Source organism: Cicer arietinum, chromosome 7 (assembly GCF_000331145.2).
Source record: "Cicer arietinum cultivar CDC Frontier isolate Library 1 chromosome 7, Cicar.CDCFrontier_v2.0, whole genome shotgun sequence".
NCBI lineage: Eukaryota > Viridiplantae > Streptophyta > Magnoliopsida > Fabales > Fabaceae > Cicer > Cicer arietinum.
Genome location: NC_021166.2, coordinates 8,803,397 through 8,821,662, shown reverse-complemented (window position 1 = coordinate 8,821,662; position 18,266 = coordinate 8,803,397). Strand labels below are relative to the sequence as shown.

The 18,266-nt window shown below is 33.0% G+C and overlaps 2 protein-coding genes across 2 annotated transcripts in view; one reads left to right on the top strand and one right to left on the bottom strand.

Annotated features, from left to right (window-relative positions):
* The window catches only part of LOC101500897 (transportin MOS14), a 14,936-nt gene extending 4,312 nt beyond the window's left edge, over nucleotides 1-10,624 (bottom strand). The window contains exons 1-18 of the mRNA XM_073363331.1: nucleotides 10,272-10,624; nucleotides 9,792-9,869; nucleotides 9,584-9,646; nucleotides 9,347-9,394; nucleotides 9,076-9,222; nucleotides 8,390-8,521; nucleotides 8,231-8,271; nucleotides 7,550-7,641; nucleotides 5,726-5,853; nucleotides 5,141-5,216; nucleotides 4,870-4,990; nucleotides 4,686-4,785; nucleotides 4,347-4,428; nucleotides 2,241-2,323; nucleotides 1,808-1,930; nucleotides 1,183-1,234; nucleotides 874-1,029; nucleotides 1-86 (exon numbers count right to left, since the gene is read on the bottom strand). The exon at nucleotides 1-86 is cut by the window's left edge and continues 19 nt beyond it. Coding sequence (XP_073219432.1) covers nucleotides 1-86; nucleotides 874-1,029; nucleotides 1,183-1,234; nucleotides 1,808-1,930; nucleotides 2,241-2,323; nucleotides 4,347-4,428; nucleotides 4,686-4,785; nucleotides 4,870-4,990; nucleotides 5,141-5,216; nucleotides 5,726-5,853; nucleotides 7,550-7,641; nucleotides 8,231-8,271; nucleotides 8,390-8,521; nucleotides 9,076-9,222; nucleotides 9,347-9,394; nucleotides 9,584-9,646; nucleotides 9,792-9,869; nucleotides 10,272-10,394 — 1,731 coding nt within the window. The 5' untranslated portion in view covers nucleotides 10,395-10,624. The remainder of the gene's footprint in view (nucleotides 87-873; nucleotides 1,030-1,182; nucleotides 1,235-1,807; nucleotides 1,931-2,240; nucleotides 2,324-4,346; nucleotides 4,429-4,685; nucleotides 4,786-4,869; nucleotides 4,991-5,140; nucleotides 5,217-5,725; nucleotides 5,854-7,549; nucleotides 7,642-8,230; nucleotides 8,272-8,389; nucleotides 8,522-9,075; nucleotides 9,223-9,346; nucleotides 9,395-9,583; nucleotides 9,647-9,791; nucleotides 9,870-10,271) is intronic.
* A 4,751-nt stretch (nucleotides 10,625-15,375) lies between these two features.
* On the top strand, nucleotides 15,376-17,665 carry LOC101500585 (probable myosin-binding protein 5). Its single transcript, XM_004508747.4, has 2 exons — nucleotides 15,376-16,325; nucleotides 16,528-17,665. Exons 1-2 carry the CDS (start codon nucleotides 15,596-15,598, stop codon nucleotides 17,310-17,312), a joined length of 1,515 nt encoding a protein of 504 aa, XP_004508804.1. The 5' UTR covers nucleotides 15,376-15,595; the 3' UTR covers nucleotides 17,313-17,665.
* Nucleotides 17,666-18,266: the final 601 nt, after the last annotated feature.

Genomic DNA, 18,266 nt, shown 5'->3' with positions numbered 1-18,266 from the left:
AACTTTGAAACTATCTTCCCCACTAACTGTCCGATTGTAGATGTGGAACAAACCATCCAAGCATCCGCAAAGCTTTTTCCGGCAGTCTAAAATCAGAAACAAATCTTAGAGTAAAAAATAACACATCAAATACATGGAGCATTGTCAACTTTCAACTTTCCCCCTCATGCAAGAGCCCTTTGGGTTTGAAACATGAACAATGCACAAACCCACCAACCTAGTGCTGAAATTCAACTTTTATTTAGAGATAAGAGGATGGCATTGAGCACTTGGTCATAGAGGCTTTAATACCATGTAAAGTACCAACCATCCCAAAATATGTAAGGTGTAGATGCGTTAATGACTTTAAATACACCAAACTTCACACAAGATATTCTGCTAAACCAGGCCAGTAAAAAATGCAATGGAAATTAGTTAAGCAATATATTCCCCATTCTCTGCATCCAAGGTTTTCTTTTTTAATTCATCTTCTGAAAAATTTATGAACCATACAGATGTTATTTATAAAAGCATTTGATAGAAAAGTAAAATTAGCTTCAACTACTTTTTACTTTTCTGTTTGATAATTAGATTCCTTCAATACTTTCTAGAAGAACTTACTTAAACAAGTTGCATCCTCACATAAAAGCACGAGATTTTTAGCCGTTGTTTATGAAAATGACCAAACCAAATTCTTCAGGAAAAACTTTATTGCAAAGCCTCAATCAGAACCACAGTTCAGAAAAATTGATTGGAATCATTGAGTGTAGTCACTCATCTTCACTTGCACTGAATACTATTGTAGCTCACCTAGGCAACTTGTCCACATTCTAAGGGGTAAACACTGAACAGAAAGTTCACAAATACACTCAAATTCTAGTTTACTATATATACCATCACAGATGTGTCTAAATGCCAAGGCGGCGGCTGCTGCACAATCTTCAGATGTACCCATTCCATTCATTAGGATATCTAAAACTGAAGGGAGTATAGACATTCCACAGGATGCCGAATCAAGCCATTTTGAATAAGCTCCAATAGTTAGACAGACTGAAAATTTGGCAACAATACATAACAACCATTATAATGAGTGGTACCAAACAAATTTGAGCAGAAAAGCTACATACAGCATCATTAGATATAAAATTACAAGGAGAGAATTACTGAGTCTAGTGGGAAGGACATAACTTTTCTTTACATTACCTGTCTGAAGTAATTGGGGTTGATGAGGAAGTGTCGGAAGCAAGGCCATGATCTGAATGAAACAAACACCAACTATGTAAAATATAAAACAATAGTAGTCTGTCTATGAGCTTGAAAAAGAACACATTCAGTTAGGAATGTTGCGCAGTTACAAAGATATACACAAAAATACATAATCCTCACACTGAAAGAATAGCCACCTGTCTGAAATAGGATATGTAGCAAATTGGAAGCATATTTAAGTGGAAAGAATGTAATACAACTTTGAGTGCAAAATACTTCTCTCAAAATTCAAAAATTGTTGTAAATCAACGAGCAAATTATTAATATATCAAAATACTCTAGATTAAATATAGCCATAAAGAACCGCCTTCCCAGTTATTCAATATTAAAATCAATTCACTGAGTACTTCTGTATTAAAAAACTCCTTCATTGATGTCCTTGATGCCCAAGGGCATCAACATCAAATATTGTGCCCCTTCTACAATCTCCTACAAGGCGTGCTTTAATGAAAGGGATGTTTTCTCTTTTTTTAGTAAAAATATTTAGATATAGAAAGAATTTAAAAGAGATGCTTAAGGGGAAAAAAAGATCAATAAAATTATATTAAAGATGTAACCATACCTGAGGCATTACTTCTGCTTCAACAACTGAGACATAACTTGATATAGCCCGAATACAAAACAAAGCAGCTTCTGCTGGACGCCATTCCTTTTGTTCATTATTACCACCATTGCTAGATACAGCCTAAAAAGAGGGAAAAAGTGGGTCAGAAACAATGAAGAGGTTTAAGAAATAACATTCACTTTTTTTTATTGGATGAAACAACATTCAATTATTTACGCAAAAGAAGTACATACAAGAGGAAAAAATTAAAGACAACTACAACCTACATACTAATATTAAACTTAATCGAAAGGAAGATGAAACACTAGAGACCGAGAAGTTTGGAATGAAATCAAGGATTAGCTCCCCCTCTGTCCCACCAATACAAGAGCTTCATGTTTACAATAAGGAAAACATACATCAATTAACCTCATCCAGATGTAATACACACCTCAAGAAGCTTCATGTACAGAATTTTAAGTGTGGCATCACCACCAAGAACTGATGCTGCATCTGTTAATACATCTGCAACAGCTGAAACAAGAAATTGCACTTAACTGTTAGACCACTAATTAAGAAACAAGACACCAGGAGACCTAAACAGGTCTGAACCGATTTATTAGGACAGTTATGGTGCAATTATGTATTGTAAGCAACATTTATTTATTTGTAAGTTGCAGTTATGTATTTATATAAGTTTGTTATAAATAAAGAAGTTCAAGAAAAAAGGGGGAGAGACAGTTTTTGGTTAAGGAATTAGAAAGGAGATACTCCAAGCTCTCAAAGCATGGAACAAGGAAACTGGTTATGTCATCCTGGTCTCTTAAAAAAACTTCCTATGTTGTATTATTGTTCGTCTGTTAAATAAATACATGAACTCTGTTGATACACTGCCAGGCTTTCTTAGCACAAAATTCTGTTTTATCTTTAAATTAGTTAAGATTAGATACCAGTTCTAACATTAACCAATTAGAATATAAATACCATCTAATTCTGGAACAAAAGGAGTTTTTTTTTGTTTTACAATGGCTGGTTCAAAAGAAGTTGATAAAGAGATTTTGCAATCTGTTGATATTTAGCTACATGCAAATCATAAAAGGAATATAAAAACATAGCAATTCATAGATTGGAATAAGAGAATGTCCTAGCCTGTCCTCACACAAGTGAGATCTTTTGTAGCTCAAATAAGCAAACCGAGCAACTTCAAAGCTCAATAATAAAATGTGACGAACAGATGAAGTGAGCATCTGTTTCCAGGCCAAAGGAAAAATTCACTATACCTTCAACATCAAAACTATTTCCTAACTTCCTTTGCATTAACAGGAGAAATTATCTCAAAGTGAATTTCTCGTTTCAGACTTAGACATTCAACCTATTTCTTATATTAGCATAGGTGCTCAAAATTTTCAGCAGATGAGAAAGCCTGTGTTACATGCACATGATCATTGCACTTCAAGAAAGTTTTATCTGCCAATGCGACCTAATATGAAAAGTCTCTTGTATTTTCTAGTCTAAAGACAAAATATTTAAAGAAGAGAAAGAAAGAAGGACCGAGGATAAGATGTACTGCCAAAACTACTAAAAGAAAGACACGGCTGACATGCAACAGCTGGGACATTGGTACTCCATCGATACACAGGATATCAAGTTGGTTCACCTAAGATTTTTAGACATCAATTTGGCCGTTTATAGTGTATCATAAGTATCACCATGGGGACCAAATTGAAGTCGAAGGACATTTTCTAGACTAAATTGATGCCTATTTCACGTTGATGGAGCAAATTGCTATCTAAAACTTGAGGGACCAATTTGATGTGTCCAATGCTTTGGAGGATCAGTTTCAGGGTTTAGCGGGAAACATTATTGCAATATCTAAGCAAACCTAACTGATTTCTCAGCATATCAAGCAGAAAATCCCTTCTACATTAACTATTAGCTGAGGACCATATCAGAGGTCGCACTAACACCATAAAGTAAACATTGAAAATTCCTGCATTCGAATCCAATTATATGCACAGACATGAGTTTCTTAATTTCACATTAACCATCAAGATTGCTATATTATTACTTCACAATGGATTAGAAAAGTTGTTATCAAGTTTCAATTCAATGCCAAAGTACAGTTTATATTAAAACATTTGTAATTAAGAGATCCCCGGGAACTGCTACAAAAAATGTCATCTGAAGATAACACATATTTGGAGCAAAACCAAAAATTGCAAGCCAGAGCCTACATGAACCACAAGCTGTCTCAATCTCCAAGAATAACCAGTCCCATAACTTGTCTCAAGAGCATTGAATATGTAACAATAATAATAATAATAATAATAATAAATAAATAATAATAATAATAACAACAACAACAACAACAACAACAATAATAATAACAACAACAACAATAATAATAATAATATAGTATACTATTTGTATATATTATATTATAATAAGAGTAATGAGAGTATAGTACTTGAACCCCAGAGTAGAATCAATGAATGTACAATGAAACAGAAAAGGAAAACAAAGGCATCACAACAACATCATTCCACAAACCAATTACCATATTTAGTCTGCTTAAATTCCTTAAGATCCTCATACGAAAGATCTTGATAATCTTCAGGATACTGAACCCGATAACTAACCTGCAAAACATCCATGAAAAAACCTAACAGCATAAATACAATAACTACACAATTTGGTCATAGCTGGAAGATGAAAAGAAAAGTTATGTGTCAATGCTACAAGAATGTTGAGAATAACATTATAAATACTCAAAAGAAGAATGATGCTTTTTTTAAGGTGGCACACATGACAACTTGAAACAATGAACTGAATGTGTTAAAAAGTTGCACGGGAGAATTTTAATTCCAACTTCCAGTCTCCAATCAGGAAGACTCACCAGTGATACAAGTGACTCATATGCAGGACAAAAAACTTGCAGCCTCCTATTTCTCTCAGATTCAATGCATGCTTCATTACCATATGAAATATAGGACTCCCTGTCAGATTATGTAAAATTATATTTAAAATCTGGTAAAAGCAATTTCCAGCAAGAACCATACTTTCAAGAGTAAAAGAAATACCTTCTGGTCAAGTTCAGCTGAAGATTATGCCAAAAGTTAAATGTCATAGAAGCAATATCATATTCTGGATGTGAAGCAACTTCTAACAATGCATGCACTATTAACATTGATTCATCAGAACCTGGAATATTAATTATCACGATTTAGATCCAATTGGCTCAACACTAGAGAGATCCATGGGCAACTTGCCAGGGCTTCAAAGTAATTCACAGTCACATTCTGTGAAAGAAAGCACCAAATTGTTAAAAAGAATATAGCAATGTACACATACCAGTTGCAATTATCTCCACATATGAATCACCCATGTCTGCAAATAACCTAGCAATTGCCTTCACATCTTCCTCATCCTAAAGACAGATAAAAGGATCATGACCATAGTAGACCTTTGAATAAAAAGTATAGCATGCAATTGCATTTAAACTAAGAATGAGAATACCATATATACAACAGATGAATTATCATTATGACCATATACATATCTGGGTAGAAAAACTCAATCATTTTCTATGTCAATGGCCTTTCACATAGAAATTAGAATTGAATTCCTCAAGCAGAATTTTCAATAGAAATTAGTTTAATGTTGATATATGACACCATGTGCCTCAATAGCTCACAAAATCAGTGACTGAGACGCCTCAACAAGACAAAGACCTCACAGGTTATATAATATAATGAAGATTACTGCTGAAAAAATGCAGGGTCCAAAACCCATTATTTTTCAAGGAATTGATGCGAACAGATTGAACTAAATCAACACTATCATAGAGAAAATTTGCTATAGTGTTTTGGAATACTATTCCTATCAAATAGACAACCCCCCATGTCTCAGAGAAAGCAGATTGGGAACTCTGTTTACCTTTGTAGAATCACTAAGCTGTGATTTAAGATTCATAACTTGAGGAACAATAACTTGAATTAAGGGCACATTTGTGGAAACACCATCAATGTTTCCTGCTGCGGTGTAGTGTATCAACTCAGAAATCACTGCAAAGAAGGTACAATATAAAAAAGAATACCATATTGTCAAATTAAAGACATAGGGAAAGCAACACACTGATTGTAAAAAAAAATTACATTCTAATATTAACAAATACTGAAACTGAAAGCAGTGTCATTAGAAATTAAAAATATCAACACAATAGAAAAAGAAAATAGGAAACATAAGCTACTTCTGCTGAAGAAGCGGGACACATGGAACCTTAGTTAGGATGTTAGCCAAAGAGTTTTACCATACAAACAAGTCTATACAGAAAAGGGGGAAAAACTTGAGAGCAAATTTTGCAGGTTCATTTGCATAATCCTTTTCTTCTCTAATAATACTCCTGGGGTAACAAATAAAAAATAATAATAATAATTTGTTTGCCACTGATTTAAAAAGCATAGCTCACAACATTTGACACCAATAATGCAGCAATAAACTGTTCCATGGACACAAAATTTATTTTCAGATTGCAAAACTGTAGAGTCCAGGAATCACAACCCTGTGACTCAAGTGTTGACTAACCTAAATTTTATGTGCTTCCGAATGAAAACATGATGGGAACCCAATCCAACATCCAACTAACAGGGTTTTAAGACCCACAAAAATGACCAATCAACCCTTAGAGGCTAAGGAAAAACACCTAGTTTATTATTTATCTAATGAAGCCATTACTTTTTTGTCACGATCAACTCAAACTATCAGCTGACTAACTTTTATTTCCTTAGTCCTAAATGCTTGCATTATTTCTTGACAAAATAAAGAATAAGAGTGGAAAGGAACAACATAGCTCAAAAGTGGGTAAAAGATATCATAATCCTCCTAATCATTAAAGAAAGTGAAAATGCCAAAAAGAAAACAGCAAAAGTAATGTTTGAAATAAAGACAATTTAAATCTTAAAATTATTAGTGCTAAGCTTTCCTTCGTTGAGTTTTTGCTGGCTTCACAATGTTAATAGTGCTTAAATTGATATGAAAGGGTGAAGAAATTACTAAAAGTTTCACTTTCGTGGAAATACTTGATAATAATAGATATAATCTTAGAAAAATGATGGAACTGAGAAGAATAGAGGAAATGGTTTTACTATGATGACAAGACCAAGTGATAATAAACACTAACTTTACTCTCTTAAATATACTAATATTTTCTCTGTCTCATCATAAGTGTCACTTTAGCAACGAAAAAAATGTCTCAAAATGAATATCATTTTAGTTTTCAATGTTAGATAAATTATTTTTTTTCCAATTGTACCCTCAAATTAATACTATGTACATTATTCCCTAAGTTTTATAATCTACTTGCCATTTATGATAGTGGGAAACAAACCAATTATTAACAAGGTTAATTTGGTAAAATTATTACTCTCTCTTTTATTTAAAGTCATTTCTTAATACATGTGACTGAGCAAAAACAACACTCATTGTGAGACTGAGGGAGTAATATTTTTGGCCAAGTATGTGTACATTACAACTAGGCCTTGCCCAAATAAGATTATTAAAGCTGCATTTGGCATATAGCATATGCAAATACAATTAAGCCTTAATATGCGACCTACCAATAAGTAAAATTAAATGCATTCCAGATTTTTATCCCATTATAATTAGATAAAATCAGCCCAATTAATATGTTGAGATAATATCCAGTTCAATATCAACAGCATATATTTTGAAAAAATAATAATATTTTCCCAGCTTTCCTACCATTTACAGATGCCTCTGAAAGTAGCTCGGAGTTCAAGCTTGACAGTGCTGTGAGAACTAATGGATGAGAACTAAGAACAGATCCGGGAATCCTGAGAAGTTGAAGAAAAAAAAAACATTTAATGATAATATAGAATAGAGTGTGTTATTTCCGTTATTTTCCCTATTATAAGATTGAGTGAATAGAAACCCTCAATATCAGTTTCACAAAAAACATGACTTAACTTGATAATCCATCTAAATGTCACTAAATTGTAACAAAAAGATACAAAATATTGAGGCCTCTTTATTTTATTTTATAAATGTCACGTCACAACTGAAAGCAATTACGCAGTTTTTTTAGATATGCTTCTATCACTTCCAGTTAACAAATTTTCTACATAGGTTGTAGAGCTCAGATAAACAATTCACTATCTTACAAATTACAATGAGACAGCACCTGGCTAAGTAATCTATTAATTGTTCATACAAAAATAAAAAACTGAAGCTTCAATCCATGACAACCGGTACAAATGCGGCATTAATAAAATGTTTCTCCCAAACGTTACACAATTTAAGATGCCCCAAACACTTCTTGAAAAATAACATCGAAGAATAATCTAATAATCTACTACCATTATCAGTAATGCACCATTTAGTAAACAAAATTTAATTACAGGTCAAAACAAAGAAAAATTGTACCCGTGCTTTAGGCGAAGCCATGAAGCAAATGCCTCAAGAACCTGAAAGAAATATTTACATGAAAGCACCACCATAAGGCCACAACAACAAACCAATATTCAAAATACCTCATAATGACAACATTATGGACAATAAATAGAAAAGAAATTGATCGATCACCTGCTCCTTAAGCTCAGATATACTCAAACAAGCTGTCAAGATATTAAGAGCAACCTCTATTTGAGAAGTAAGCTCTTTTTCAAATTGCCGGCGCCTTTCTGGCCGAGCTGCTATCTTATAGTTTAATACTTCCTGCTTATAACAACAAAATAAGTAAAAGACATAATATATAGCGGCATAACTCAACCAAACAAATAGCTAATAAACTTAATTAAATAAAAATATTTTGTTTGAGACCATTAATGGAAGAACATGAGTGGTATGACGTTAAGTGCTACATAAAACACTATCCGGCAAGACAGAAATTTTGAAACATATAACTACATGACGTTTAGTGGTTTGAAATTCAGACATTCGTGTCACTAATAAGATCAAAAGATGGTCCAAGTTCCTAAAACGTCAGCGTATATACCTCTGGTAAAACTATCCTACAAGACAAAAAAATTGAAACGTAAAACTACATGGCGTTTAGTGGTTTGAAATTCAGATATTTGTGTCATTAATAAGATCAAAAGACAGTCCAAGTTCCTAAAACGTCAGCATATATACCTCTGGTAAAACTATCCGACAAGACAGACTTCTTGAAAAGTATAACTACATGGCGTTTAGTGGTTTGAAATTCAGACATTTGTGTCATTAATAAATTCAAAAGACGGTCCAAGTTCCTGAAAGATCAGCGTATATACCTCCGGTAAAACTGTAAGTAACTCCAAGAATCCTGGTATATATTCCGGATGGGAATCCATCTCATCCCTGAGCCATTTCACTATTCCACCATCCCCCCAGTCTTCTGCAGGCACGTGCACAGCCAATGCAACCACTGCAATACTAATCTACAAGTGCAGACAATTTTGAGCAATACATTTCGGTAAATTTAACAGCCATATAAAAATACAAAACTACACAAAATCAAATTGAAAAGAAGATAGAAGGGTACAAGGGACTTCGTTATGATACCTGAGTTCTGACTTTTGGATGACCCTTGTGGAACTTTTTCAGTAAGTTCTGCATTCAAAACAAACATGAACTGGTAAAAGTAAACCATATACACAGACATATGAAGTATTGTATCTATTTCACAAGAAGCAGCTGAGAAGACAAGCATATATCAGTAATCCTTTTTAAGACGGAAAAATTTACATGTCCCAAATTTATATAAACACCCTCAGAATAGCACCGCAAATAGTTACTCACATTTAACGAGTCACGCAGAGGCCGGAATGCTGTGGGGGGGAGTTCCTCGAAGTCTCGTTGAACCTAGATCATAAAAATGAACTCAAAAACTACGAAGAAAGCACCTCTGCTAAAAATTTTGCAGTCATAAACCAGCATTCATTCAACATTCTTAAACATGCAAAAGTATAAACTACATTAACAGGAAGTAAAAGAACAACAAAGTCACCTTGCTTCTTAAGGTCTGAGAACAAAATATCAAAGTTTCTAGGTTACTACTTGGATCATGAAGTAAATTATCAGCCACCTGCAGTAATTAAAAAAATAATAATAATAATAATAATAATAATAATAATTAATTAACCTATATACAGTAGAACTAGCATGTTCAAAATTCACATATGTGTTGTTGCACTGAATTGCTGAATTGCTGAGTTCGCAATCAGAAACAATAAAAATAAGCCCTAAAAGAGTCCTTGAAATCCAAACATCACAGAAATAGAAACGGTCTCTGAAAAATCACTAGATAGAGAGTACTAGTAACTTGCAGTGAAGTTCGGAGCTAGAGAATCAACCACGATAATAAAATAAAACTCGAGAAAAGTTAAAAAGATCAACACAGTGAATCAGTGAAAAACGAATCGAAGCAGGAGAGATGAAAAAGACAAATCGGGAATGAAGCGAATCGAGAAAGGATTGAAGAGAGAACCTGCCACGCATCCAAAGTTCGTTGAAAATCCTGAAGATAGCGATCGGCTTGCATGCGAACGGTATCATCAGGGTGATGGTAGAGTGCATTTAGGGCTTCTTTGACAGTGTTCTGAAGGTCCATACTCAAAATCGAATCGAATTCGATTAGATTCGATGGAGATAGACGAAAGCGAAGCTGAATTTTATGCGTTGCTTTTTGGATTTTCGTTCGGTGTGGTTTGGCTTGACACACTGTTGCGTTTGAAATGAGTAGTGTGAGGTTTGTTTGTTGATAAAAGAAAGCGAAGAAAGGGGTTTTTGGCGCCCGGTGAGGGAGATAGCTTCTTAAGCGAGAGAGATGGATTTTCAGCCGTTGGATTCATTGACGATTTGTCCACTACTATGTGTCTTGCACTTTTTAGCAGAACAGCAACTTGTACGAGGGGTGAAATGAAAGCAATACACTGCGTTTCATCTGGACACGTGGCGTTTATTTTACAGGTTGGAGTACTGGGCCCCACTTTCAGAACGTCAAATGTGTGATGAAATCCTTGTTGGACCAGGACGCAAGGAACTCGGTTCTTTTTTTTTTTAGTCCCGTTTAACGTTTTAAATGTTTCCTGAAATGAGTTATTTTACATCAACATTGTAATTGTACATTTTTGTAACAATTGTGTACAAAAAATATTACATTTTCCAAATAATTTTCAAGGTGGTTTTTCTTGTGTCCCTCTACTACAAGGAAAAATGATAATTTTGAGTCTTTTTAAATTAAGGAAAACTCAAAAGTAATCTTATACGTGATTTGTTTTAATGCATATTTAGTCATACTTTTAGATGAGTTAAAATCAATTTTATAGGTGTATTATTGATTTTGACTTGTTTGTAAACATAAATAACTTTATATTCAATTTACTTTCAAATAAAATCAATTTTAACCACCGCAAAATCAAACACATTTAAATTGAAGTGTTGATTTTGTCATTCCTATATGTGATTAAATAATGTGTTTCTTAATTTTTCTCGTATCTTCGTCCCAACCTCTCTATGTACTTCCATCCAAAAAGTGATTTTGTGAGTCATATATTGGTCATTCAACTAAAGAGAAAGTGTTTTCTTATTAGTTGAAATTTAATCAATCAATACATAATTAGTCATTAATGTAAAATAAATCGACGACTGAATGTGATTATCAAATCTATGTGTTTTGAGATTGGTATGGATCGTATCAAATTTACATAGTAATATTAAACGAGAGTATAAAAAACATAACATATAATCAAAAAAGTCTTCATTATTTTTTTATGATGGGATAAGTAGTTATGGTGAGAAAAAATAATCTTTAAATTGATTTAAAAATCAGTTTAAGAGGAAAAAATGTGGATACCCACTCATTCTCTCAAGAATATGAGTGTGGAGAACAAGTGGCGGCTTCGGAAATTTCAACTAGTATGGGCAAAATTTTATAATATCAATATACACAAAAAATAAATCAATACATAAAACACAAAATAATGATTTCATTTTCATTAAGTACCAAAATAACTACATCAGTATATTCAAAAAATTAAACACACCTTAACATCTAAATTTTTTAATTATTCTTTACGTGTCTCCATATTTTGGCAGAGATTTATGATTTTTTTTTCTTTCATTCTCAACTTTATAAAAAATATCTCTCTAAACATGTGAATACAAATTTATTAAAAAATTAATGTCATACATAATTACACATTTGATCTTTTACGAAATTCGTGTTCAGGAAAAGTCTCTTCTTAGTATAAGTTTGTATTTAGTGGGGTTAATACATTATTTTAAGACGTGGCCATATTTAAATTTTCTTATAATTTGCAAATGTAAAATAAAAGTTATTGGGCAGCTGCCCTGCCCCCAATTTGCCATGAGTATATTAGGCCCCGTGGAGAATATGGGTAGTCGATAGTCAATCAGCCGACATACAATTGATCGCAAAAGTCGATTTGTGCCTCCATCTTAGTTGCATGGACAAAATATTATTCAACTAAGTTCAAAAGGTGCATTAAGATCTATTTCCCTAATATATGGTTTATAGAGGATATGGTTGGCTAATATGGAAATCAATAATTTGTCTGAAAATGTGACTATGGGTTGTAACTCATCTAACCGTAGTTGTCTATATTAGTATCGTTAGACATTATCTTGTATGATATAATAAGTGAGTTAGTGGGTCAATAACAAGGCAAATAAGACCATGGTAGAATATTTAATTAGTCTTAAGTATACGATTCATTGATGTTATGCTTAAAGCTTTTGGCTAACAATGGTTGTTTACTGTTTTTATATGGTTTCGCATTTCGGTTCCACACTATGTCAACAACCCCCTCCTCCTCGCCTTGTCTGGCCTGGCTCAAGCCCAAGGCCTTAGACCCTTCTGCTTAAGTGATAAATGAGTTTATCACTTTTAATATAAAAGAATTTGGGAACATCTTCGAAAGAAAATGTGAGCTTGTGGCGAGACCAAATGACATTTAAAGAACTGTTGAAAGGATTTACTTCATATCCCTTCATCAACTTGAGCGAACTCTTCAATATTAGTACATCCAATCCCACCTTTCAAGCATTGATGGTCCAATATATACAATATATATACAGAGGTTTAAGGCAAATTCTAAAATAAAGTTTTTTAAATATAATATTAAGTTTCTTTTTGTAAATTTTATATATTTTTATTTAAATTTTGGTTTTTTGGGTTTTTTAGAATGCAAAATTATTTAATAAATTATTGTAATCGATTTCATTTAATATTTATATTTCAATTAATAATAAAATTAATTTATTTAATTTTTATTGAGACATTATTAATTTTAAATAAGATTTAATTATTAAAAAGAAATGTAGAAACATAAACAACATTATATGAATCGTTAACATTAGTTAATAAATAGAAACAAAATTCATAGTCTAAATCTTCCTTGTACTATATGGACATTCATAAATCGTCATTGCTTCAATTTCATCTAACATCTCTAAATTTGATGTAAAAAGTCAAAATCAATTGACTAAAGCCTCGATCTTGACGAAATTCTACAAAGCTCTCGGACGTGATAGTTTTCAATGTATTTTTTTCAAAAATATTGGCATATTGAATTGTTGGGCGAAAATACGTGGCACATGGTGAGGACAACCTTCTCCACCGACTATTTGATCCTTCGCTCAATGAGACCATCGTTGCTCTTATTCCCAAGATTGACACCCCTAGCAACTTTAAAGAATTTAGACCATAGCGTTCATGTGGGATCAAAATAGTTTTTTATTATAATCTCTTCAATCATTCATATTACATTCGATTACCATAAATTGTGCTTAAAAAAATTATGTTACTTTCAAAATTTCACACAAATAAAAAAGTTAGTTAATATTGTATAAAAAATTATAAGTTATTTTATAAAAATATTTTTTTATTAATGTTTGAAAATACAAATAAAAAGAATTAAAAAATGATAAAGTAATATTTAGTAAATGACAATAAATAAAAAAGTAATTGTTCGTTGGTATGATGATATTATAAAACAATGTATAATTTGACAAATACGTTTTGCTATAAAGACATATGATTTGAGACTTAGAGAAAGAATGTATTAGAGAATGAAGACTCTTTTGTTAATAGTATTATATTTTTTGAAAATTAGGACTATCCCGATGAATTAAAAAATATATATATGTCAACTCGACAAAAATGTGAATTTGTTTTAGGCTGAGATGTGAACCAAGAGTTTGAAGGAGCTCTTGGTTGAAGTTGCAGACAAATTATTCTGCATATGAAGAATTTTAGGTATGTATTTCTTATGCAATAGATATGAAAGTGAAATTTAGTATATGAGATACAGGGGGATGAACCCCATTGTGTACAGTAGTTGTGTTCCATATTATTTGTTAACTTGAGCTCTTCTATTGATTAACTTAATTGGATCTTATATTGATTAAAAGTCATTGTAATTCAGTCATGATAAAAACTGAAAGAGAATTCCTTGATCTGAGTAAAAGGGTTTAAGTCATAACTTAATTGAAAAATGTTGATTTTGATATTGTTAGATCAAACGTTTAATCTTAAATTAGAAACTAAAATTTCGCACTATAGTGTTCCGTGTATATATAGGAATTGTAATGTAGATATCTTTTTTTTGCTATTTCTATTTTACAATAAATACTTTTACATACTATAGAGGAGATTTAAACTTCACCATTTTATTACTCCTTAAATCAAATATAGAAATAACTATAATTGAGATTGACTCTAACTGTTTTAAATTTTTATTATTATCTATCCAATTTTTTATATTTAATTGTTTAAACGTTACATTTGCGACTCTATTTTATCAGAAGATTAAACTCAACTTAAGTGAGTGACTCAATAAAGTGAGTAATATCATAAACAAATAAATGGCTGATATTATATTGACGATCGATAATAGGTAGTTATAATTTTAACCTTTAATTTACTTTACTAATTTCTTAGATAAGTTAAATCAATTCTATCACATGATTTATTATAATGTCTTGGTTATTATGTGGTCGCACGTTTGTTACAAATATTTGGAGTACAATCTTTAGTTATTTTAATCCTTAATTCCTTATCAAGTCATTTCTACTTTATTAAAATCTTTGGATTATTTTTAAGTCGCACGTTTCTTACAGATCGAAATAGAGACATCAAGTTATGCATTGATCTTACTACTATTTTGATACAATGATACTATTTTGTTGCAAGCCTTGTGAGAGAGAAGGGAAGTGATGAAAGTATGCATGGAGATAATGTTATTGTGACTTGTGAATCCATTAGAAGAGTAATTTTTCAATAATGTATTTAACCAAATAGGTATGGTCAATAATAGATGGATAAAGGAAGCAAATAAATAACGAACTACCACGTAATTAGTTTTATCATATCATTAGTGCTTATAAGATTCTAGCATTATTCTATGCAACATGTCTGATTATGAAAACAGACAAACCTTATTTTAGGCTAATGATTGTGATTGGTTTTTCATAGCAACAACTGTGTCTTCTAATTATAACCAAATGAGTTCAACCACCCAAAACATTCTCATTCACTTGTATTGCAAATGCATGCACATGAAGGAAGAGAAACGCACAGAAAGGTTATGATCTTATCCTAAACAAGGTCATGATCTTTCCTTCCATATTGCAAACTTCTCAAATATTGCACCAACAAAAAAATTCACCAACACATTAGATTGCATAAAGTTTGGTTTTTCCTTATCCTTTGCATTGTACTTGTTGTTTGGTCTTAAAAGGTAAAAACAGAAAAACAAACATATAAATAAAAAAAGAAGAAGAACCAACATGTCTAATAGATCATTTACTCGTTTTGTTAAGCAAAAGATGGGAAATTTTCCACACTTTGTGTTGTGCATGGTGCTTGAATGGGTGTTGATAATTTCACTTTTTCTTGATGGGTTTATAGCATTTTTCACCACTGAGTTTGCAAGGTACTTCGAATTGGATATCCCTTGTTGGCTATGTGCGCGGATGAACCATGTTTTGGCTCAGAAAACTCCTGGTTTTTATTACAACAATTCCATATGCGACGCTCACAAGAAAGACGTTTCGTCTATGGCATTTTGTCACAATCACAATAAGCTTTCTGATTTAAGGAAGATGTGTGAAGGGTGTTTGCTTTCTTTTGCAACTCAGAAGGAATCAGATTGTGATACATATAAGTCTCTTGTGGGGGTTCTGAATAAGAATCTTGAGTGTTTTGTTGAGGATGGTGAAGACAACATTCAATTGAGTTTGAAGGATGAAGAGGTTGTTTCGCAGGATGAGAAAAGTAGTATTCAGAGGTGTTCATGCTGTGGAGCACCATTGAAACTCAAGTCTTCCATCTCAAAAGGCAAGAATTCAGGCTCATTTTTAAAAGCTCCGGCCGCTTCACCACGAGCTCATCCGTTTGTCACGTCAAAATATGAAGAATCTCGTGGTCTGGAATCGCCTCGCACCCCATATGCGAAAAAAGATTCAGAGCTTACACAGAATGAGGATGGCAACAACCTGAAAAAACAGAATAGTAAATGTGAGTGCATGTAAAAATATGAATTTGGTGGGAATATGCTAGCTAAAGCTTGTGCTGTTTCTATGGAAAAAAATGCACCCTTGTGCTGGTTTTTTAGTTTTTTATGAAATATAAGCTATTACATGCTTTTAACATAGTCAAATGAATGACTCAAAATGTGCCATAACTACTTTGACAATTTCCCTTTCATTTTTGTATGCAGTAAAGGAAGTACTCAAAGGCACCTCTCTATTGACAGGATCCGAGGATATAAACGTAGAATCGCCGAAAACCCCACCTTTTCCATGGAGCAACAGGTTCTCTGGAGTCCCACTTACAGATTCTCCAATCAACAGTCCAAAATGGTCCTCTGGGCTCATGAAGAAATCGCCACTAGAAAAGACAGAATATGCTTCCGACTCTAATGAATGGAGTTGTCAAAATGAAGAAGATGATGCCGTCTTAAACAATTTGAAGAGGCAAGTTCGTTTGGATCGCAAGTCGCTCATGGCTTTGTACATGGAGCTTGATGAAGAAAGAAGTGCTTCAGCTGTTGCTGCCAACAATGCAATGGCCATGATCACCCGCTTACAGGAAGAGAAGGCGGCTTTGCAGATGGATGCTTCTCAGTATCAAAGAATGATGGAGGAACAAATAGAGTATGATGAAGAAGTCCTGCAAGAAACTAATGATTTGCTTCTCAAACTAGAGGAAGAAGTCAGAACTTTATATACCGAATTGGAGATTTACAGAGATAAACATGGATACTTGACAGAAGATGATATTAAGGCTCATGGTGGCAGCAACAGATTTCCATCAAGGTCAACTGAAGGTGAGGATAATGCAGAAAAAGACCTCGATATTCATCAACCCTCTTCGGCGAGGGCAGAAAACGGAGGGGGAAAGCTCAAGGAGTCGCTAAAAGATTTTAGAATGGAGAGAACTTATCTTCTTGGTAGGATGAAGAAAATGGAAAGTGGAACTCTCTCGGCAGAGAATGGAATCTGAGACAGTAGTACTACTTTAATGTTGTCCTTTAAGGTGCAAGATACACAATCACAGTCTGACTCACTCTTATTGAGTATGCTCAACTCAAATGGTTAGAACCACAATAGTTTGATTTTGTGTCGAAGACTCTGAGTTATTAGATACTAGATGCATGCGAAGCGCGGGGGGTAAAATTATTCGATCTCACTGCTGTAAGATATTTGCAATCCTTGGGATGAGAATGCCTTGGAAGTTTCAAGGTGTGATAGCATTCCCATTACTAGGCCTGTAGTAATCTTTGCTAGGATAATTTGGACTTACCTGTGTGAATTTTAAATGTTTATATGATTATTTTCAAGATTTGCTTTTCCTTATTATTGGTATATAAAATGAATTCTTGCTTGGAAGCACTACAAGTTATACTGCTGGATCTGATGCTTAGCTAAGTTTCAAGTCTATATACATCTCTTGTGGAAAAAACTATAAATTGAATTCTTTTGTTTGATGAAATCTTTCTACAACTTCATATTATAGTGAATGAAAACATCTTTTCCATAAAATGTAACAGGATTGTTAAATACATCAATTTTAGTGAACAAGAAGATACAGAAATATGAGACATTGTTGTTTTTTGAAATTCGAAAACCTTTGAAAACAATTTATGCCACCGAAAATATTACTGGGTTGAGTCGCGGACTAGGTCGCTCTCTTTAAGACGTTTCGAGGCACTGCCCAAAATTGTGCAAGGCAGACTATCAACCACGAAGTCCCCAGGATAAAACAGCCCAGATTCACTGTATCGGAGTTCTACTGCACTGTAGAAAACCGTTCTAGAATTACACCCTCAGTATGCCAGTCGATTGACTGACACTCAAATATAGCACGGAGGCTACTCAAATATAGCACGAAGGCTACTCAAGAAAATAAGAAGAAGAAGAAGAATATAAGGGGGAGAAGTGAGAAAAGCCTCAGATA